Source organism: Poecilia formosa, unplaced genomic scaffold, assembly GCF_000485575.1.
Source record: "Poecilia formosa unplaced genomic scaffold, Poecilia_formosa-5.1.2 Scaffold926, whole genome shotgun sequence".
Lineage (NCBI taxonomy): Eukaryota > Metazoa > Chordata > Actinopteri > Cyprinodontiformes > Poeciliidae > Poecilia > Poecilia formosa.
The window spans coordinates 9793-16667 of NW_006800865.1; the positions used below are offsets into that span (position 1 = coordinate 9793).

Here is a 6875-nt window from a genome sequence, read left to right on the forward strand (position 1 = left end):
TCTGGTCGGGCGGGGGGGGGATGGGCTCCGACCCAGAGGAGGACGAAGGCGAGGGGACGTCCTCGTCGCCGCTGCTGCTGCTGCGCTCAGCGCTGCTGCCGCTGCTGAGGCGCCGCGGCCGGAAGGCCACGCCCACTTCCTCTGGGAAGCTCATCTGCAGGGAGGGAGAGGTCAGAGGTCAGCTGGAGGTCGGCAGTGTCAGGCTCTGGTCCTGATGTGTCCTAATTGGACCCAGTTCCAGTCGTGTTGGGTCAATCGATCAGATTAATCAATATCTGGTTTGTTAGTTTAGATGTGAAAATGAAATTAAAACCAAACCAAACGTCTCAGTTTTATGGTTTTGTTTCTCTCATCGCTAAGTGCCGCACCAGGCGCCGCTGTAACCACGGTAACCCTCCGCCTCAGAGACAGGCTTTCCAGAACACTGGTCCTGAAACCAGTTCTTCACTGGAACTGGGTTTATAAGTCGATGCTAACTGAAATGCTAACGGCACATAAAGAAAACGTTGCATTTTTTCAGTTTCCTGTTTATTAAACTGATCTGCACAGAGACAAAGCTTTGCAGGCCTCTGAACTCCCAGCAGGTGGAAAACCGACATGGAGGGAAAATGAAACATGGCTTCCACATTGTTACAGGTAAAACTCTGAAAGGTGTGGCTTGGATCCGTTTCCAGCTACCATGAATCAGAACGTCACAGAAGCATGTTTATTTTAAAACCATGAGTCATTTTCCTTCATCTCCACCGTTAGATCCCAGTAAAACCAGTAAAAGGTTTTGCTGTGAAAGTGTTCAGAGGTGAAGGCTTTAGAGCGGCTAACATGCAGCTTAGCAGCTGCTGCACTCCGGCGTTTATGGAGCCAGAAACGCAGCGCTGCCATGGAAAAGCTCTAAATGAAGAAAAACGGTCTGAATGTCAACTCTAAGATTAGGCAGAACATTATGACCACCTTCAGCTGCCATCCATCTGTCTATTCTTCATTTTAATGTTTAAAATACCAGAAATGTTTCTCTGTACGTCAGTCGCCTTTTTGTTCAGATTTTTTTACTCCTGTTTGAGTCATTTCTTAGAGTATTTTCTCCTTTGAGTCAAATCATATTTTAGTGTTTTTATCAGCTCTGACCTGCAGGTGAAATCGTTCTACTGCTCCCCGCTAACGGCAGCCATGATGGAAAGCCTCTGGTCATAATGTTGTGCCTGATCGCTGCTGAAGTGTTTAAAGGTTTCAGCTGCTACTGAGAAACAGGTTTTACTTACAGACAACCCTCTTCCTCTGTAACCATGACAACCACCTTCATCAATCTGTTCATTGAAGCAAACAGGAGAGTCGCTGAGTTTTACTGACGGAGCATGAAGGCATCACCAGCTGCTTCCTGTCAGCCTGGCACTCCAACGCCAAAACAATCATTCGACATGCAGTGTGGCTCCGCCCTCTTTCTAAGTAAAAGCGTTCCCCTGTGGCTCCACCCCCTTTCTAAATGAAAGTGTTCCCCTGTGGCTCCACCCCCTTTCTGAATAAAAGGGTTCCCCTGTGGCTCCGCCCCCTTTCTGAATAAAAGTGTTCCCAAGTGGCTCCGCCCCCTTTCTAAATGAAAGTGTTCCCATGTGGCTCCGCCCCCTTTCTAAGTAAATGCATTCCCCTGTGGCTCCGCCCCCTCACCTCCTCGTAGTCGTTGTCGTCCACCAGGGTGACCCGGTGGCCCAGCTGCTCGCTCAGGGCGTCCAGGAACTTGTCAGTGTCACGGCTGCGGGGCGGCCTGGAGAAGGTGAATAACTTCCTGCGGCGGGTCAGCGTGTTGGGGCCGCTGGTGGGGCGCGGCGGTGGCGGTGAGGCGGGGGGGCTCTCCAGGCTGACGTAGGGGTTGGACTCCACGCTGCTCTGGTGCTGCACCTGGTAGACGGCGGAGGGGAGCGGCTCCTTCCAGGACAGGGACAGACCCGACTTCCTGCTACCTGTGGGACAAAGGGACACGCCGTCTCTACCTGCGGCTGACCGGCCGGATGCGGCTGGAGTAACCATGGCAACAGGCTGCATGAGTCTGAGCTGCAACACGTTCAACAATCAGTGGCTATTATGTCATGATGAGAGAATCTGAGTTAGCATGATGTCATCATGACATCATCATCCGCCAGCAGGGCTTCTCTTCATTAACCAATCAGACGCTGCTAACGAATGACGTCAGACCACTGGAGGAAGCAGCTGAGAACCTGTGTGTCTCCCTCTCTCTCTCTCTCTTTCTCTCTCTCTCTATGTGTGTGTGTGTGTGTGTCTGTGTGTGTCTCTCTCTGTGTGTGTGTCTCTCTCCCTCTCTCCCTCTCTCTCTCTCTATGTGTGTGTGTGTGTGTCAGCCCTGGTACCTGTGAGTGGGGGCAGTGTGAGGGGGGACAGAGAGCGGCCGTAGGCCTCGGTCTGCCCCGCTGCCTCAGGCTCTGCGGGCGACACGTTCTTCCCTGCGTACAGGTTCTCCAGCTCCGTGTAAACACCTGTCATCTACGGGTGAAGGCATGATGCTGGTTAGCACACTGTCGCCGACGGCAACGCCTCGGCTCTCACATCAGAGCTGCAGATGTGCGAGCCGAGAGCAGAAAGAACCTGCAGCACTCTGCAGACTTACTGGCAGCCTCGACGTAAAACATGAAATTCATCTCTGAAGGCAGAAAATCATTTTACTCCTTATGTTGTTTTCAATGAGACGATAATAAAACTGAGACTCTCACTGGTTATTATTTTATAATTTCTTAATGTGCATTTCCTTTGGCTGCTGTTTGTAACGTTACACAGTTTAAAAAAATTCAGGTTTAATTTGCATAATCGTATTTTCATCATGTTGATCATTTCAATATTAATTCAGTTATTCAATATTTAGCTTGGAGATAAATTAAAGCAAAGCATTTGGCTCCTAACTAAATATTACACTTAGTTTACAAGCTAACTATTTACCTACAACCTAAATATTACAGTTAAGAAGCTAAATGTTAGTTAGCTTGTTATAGCTAAACGTTTATTTTACAAACTAAACCTTTAGCTAGCAAACTCAGTATTTATTTTGAAACTGACATTTACAAGTTAATAAATAATGATGAAAATATGATTTTGAAAAATGAACACACATTTATTGTCTCATCATAGCTGAAATAATAAACACTGATTGTAATTTTGACAGTGTAACTTTAAGATGGCACCAAATCTTCTAAACCAAGGGAAACGTGAATGAATATGACTTAACTTTGGTGGGTTTACATGTTTGGCCATCAGCTGCCAGTAGGTGGCAGGGAGCCATGATGGTGTGTGTGCAGAGCGGCATGCTGGGAAGCTGCAGGTCTACCTACATGGCTGAGGTCCGGGGACTCGGGGAAGGAGGTCCCGTCTCCGGACTGCCTCTCCTCCGGGCTCCCACATTCATCCACATGAATTCCTGAAGCAGAGCGTGGAGAGACACGGCCGTGAGCTCGGCTCGCCCGGCTCGCCCGGAGGAGAGCAGGAAGCACAGAGAAGCAGGCAGAGCTGCAGCTGATGGAGGCAACGCGGTGGACATGAGCTCAGCTCCTATCTCTGACATCAGGCCTGACTACTGGTGGAGCAGCAGCTCGTACTCAACAAATAATAAAAACTGTCTACTAGCCTCAAAGAATTTCACAATAAAAGACATAACTAATCTGGAGACGAATGCTGTAAAACAGAAACACCTCTGGAGTCACAGCTGTTGGTTTTTCCCACCTAAACAAACAATAGAAACGATTCTAGAGCGATGGATAATCTACAGAGAGATTTCTGTACAGCCGGGCGGTTCTGTCCGGCCCGTGTTTCCGGGCGCCGTACCCATTCCCAGGTGAGTTCCGATGATGCAATCGTCGGAACTCCTCTCCCTGACGCAGCTGCGGTACGACGATCCGGTCACCCGCATGGAGCTGCTGCGCTTGTGGTGCTCCGGAGCGCCGTCAGGATCCAGCAGCGCTGCAGTCAGAAAGTCACCCAGAAACACAGAAACATGGTGCTGCTTGAAAAATGGACATCAATAAACCACCTGGGTTACTTAGGAAATAAAGTGAAGTCATATCTTCAGCATCTCGTTTACAAATGTCACAGTTTCCTGCTAAATATTTAGATCTAAATATTAAGCCAACAAGCTAAATACTTAGGTTGGAATTTCAATGTTTATTCCAAATGTTTGCAAACTAAATATTCAGCTTTTCGCCTCGAAGGAGCCAAACGTCACGTTGGCAAGCTCAGAATTTAACTTTCTAAATATCTACAATTTGGGTAAATAAAATTATGTTGAGTATATCTGCTCAGACCCGTTCCTTCTGACCCGGGCGGTTCTGACCCGTTCCTTCTGACCCGGGCGGTTCTGACCCGTTCCTTCTGACCCGTTCCTTCTGACCCGTTCCTTCTGACCCGTTCCTTCTGACCCGTTCCTTCTGACCCGTACCGCTGCTCTTGAAGCCCAGGAAGCGGGACAGCTTGCTCTGGCAGCGCTCCTGCTCGTCGTAGGTCAGCAGCTGGTGGATGAACTGCCAGATCAGCTGCTTGGCTGGAGTGTCCAGCACCGGGAAGACGTCCACTATCAGGCTGTCCAGGTTCCTGCCAGCAACAACACTCCATATGAGGTCACTTCCTGCCCCGCACCGCCACACCACGCTCCGCCTGCGGCTCACCTGTGCTGGAAGAAAGTCTCCAGGGCCTTGCAGACGGTGTAGCGCTCCTGGATGGTCAGCAGGTGATCCAGCTGCTGGCTGAAGGTTCGACCCTGAACCTTAATGCTGGGAGGGAGGATCTCTGCCACCCACTGCAGGGAGCTGAGCGCCGGGGACCTGTCCAGCAGAGACAGAGTGTCCAGCAGAGACAGAGACAGAGTGTCCAGAAGGGACAGAGTGTCCAGCAGGGACAGAGACAGTCTCAGGAACGTCTTCCTCTGTCTCTGGTGTTTGTCTGAACAAAGCTCATCTTCTCTGCTGCAGCACAAAGCATCAGTGGATCTGTAGTTTAAATCAGACGGAGCAGTTGAGCTCCAGCCTGGAGGAAAAGTAAATCAATGTTTCCAGATGCCTTCTACTAACATTGTGTAACAAGTTGACTTTATAAAACCACCTTATCTTACATACTACAATCTTCTACAAAAGCATAATTAACAGTAAAATGTCCTCCTTATTTTAACCAGAGGATCTCTGAGTATCTGTGAGCCGACCTGGAACGGGGAACCATGGCGGGTGCCAGACTGGGGGACTCTTCTGGGTCGGTCTGGTCCGAGGAGAAGTCTGACGGGCCGTCCTCCACCACCAGGGTGGGCACCGCCCCGCTGCCCTGCAGCATGGACACCACCTTCTCATGGGAGCAGCTCCTGCAGGAGGACAAGATGGAGGACCTGAATCAGCAGATGTAACCAACCATCCAGAAACAGAAAGCTGCTCCAGCCCTCTGCCGGCTTCCACATGAGCCCAAGTACAGAACCAGAGCAAACGGGTTATTCTGAGCTAAACGCCGAGAAAACGGAGGCCGATTCTCTCCCTTAGTTTCTGTTTCTAAACGATCTGATTGGACAACAGAAGAGACTGTTGTTGTGTTCAAGTGGTGCTAACAGCAGTTAGCCTATCAGAGGCTATGCTAGCCTAAAATAGCATCTGAATGCTAACATGTAGCAGCTAATGCTAACATTAGCGTCCAGACTTCTAAAGAAGCTCCATGAACGATGAGAGAAACTCTGGAAAGATGAACGTATCTCTGATGTTCAGATCTGATGATATTAATTCAATAATGTGGCAGAAAAAAATGTAATTTTAATTGAAAATATGAATTATTTTGTCCATACAGTTTGATTAAATGAAATTATCCTGATGAAACATTTTAATGGCGCCCAGCGCCAGTTTTGACCCGTCTGTTTGTGAAAACATGAAATCATCACCATATTCAGCTCAGCTGTTCTCCTCCTGATCTGTTTCCATGGTTACGGCGAACATCTTTGCTGCTGTTTTGCACCATATGTTGACTCCACAGGTGCTGCGTTGCTGCCGTCACCTGGTTCGGCAGCTAAACGATCAGGTCGCCATGGCAACAGCTCTCACATGGCTGCCAGGTGACAGCGTGAGTCAGGACGAGTTCCTGTTGGTGCAGAGCTGAAGCAGCTGTTGGAGTTCAGACTGAGCCGGACGGCGGCCAGCAGAACGAACAGCAGGTTCTGCTCTGAGTCGTTTATGAAGCTCTGAGTTTCATTCGGAGCCGATTATGTGAGGTGGGAACAGCAGCAGCACAGCTGTATTACATAATGGCTGCTGCAGACAGTAAGCACTGAAAACTGGCCTGGTTCTCATCCGAAGCTGTCAGTTTCTGTAAAGTCAGTAAAGAATTAAAGTTTAGCATTTCCATGTTTAGAAGAACGGAGAGACGAACCTCCTTCTGGATGACTGCAGCGTTTTACCGACCAGCAGCAGTGAAACCTTCATGTTTCCTCTGATAGTTTCATTTCTGCTCTGGATTTCCGAAGCTGATTTCAGTAAATAGATACAAACATCATCAGGGAGCAGCTGGGAACCGAGTGACTACAGAGAGAAAAATCATCCAAAAATGACTTTAAGAGAAACTGATCTGTAGATTCTGGCTTGATGTGGCTTCCTTGACATCTCTAGGAACACCTGAATGATTTTTAATTTGAATTTAATAAGTTTCCAGGTAGGGGCTGCACAGCAGTGCAGCAGGTAGAGCTGCTGCCTTGCAGCAGAAGGTTCTGGTTCGATTCCCGGGTCTTTCTGCATGGAGTCTGCATGTTCTCCCTGTGCATGGTGGGTTCTCTCCAGCTTCAGTCCAGAAACACGACTGTCAGGTTAATTCAATCTGGAGAGACTCCGACGAAGAAAAAGGAACAATTAAAAGATTTAATGACA

General features: G+C 48.8%; 1 protein-coding gene across 1 annotated transcript in view; it reads right to left on the reverse strand.

Annotated features, from left to right (window-relative positions):
- Positions 1-6875, reverse strand: part of grid2ipb (glutamate receptor, ionotropic, delta 2 (Grid2) interacting protein, b) — a 27751-nt gene that overhangs the window by 7425 nt on the left and 13451 nt on the right. The window contains exons 7-16 of the mRNA XM_016667155.1: positions 6060-6196; positions 5186-5362; positions 4656-4811; positions 4430-4581; positions 3820-3954; positions 3330-3415; positions 2358-2490; positions 1660-1952; positions 1257-1301; positions 3-154 (exon numbers count right to left, since the gene is read on the reverse strand). Coding sequence (XP_016522641.1) covers positions 3-154; positions 1257-1301; positions 1660-1952; positions 2358-2490; positions 3330-3415; positions 3820-3954; positions 4430-4581; positions 4656-4811; positions 5186-5362; positions 6060-6196 — 1466 coding nt within the window. The remainder of the gene's footprint in view (positions 1-2; positions 155-1256; positions 1302-1659; positions 1953-2357; positions 2491-3329; positions 3416-3819; positions 3955-4429; positions 4582-4655; positions 4812-5185; positions 5363-6059; positions 6197-6875) is intronic.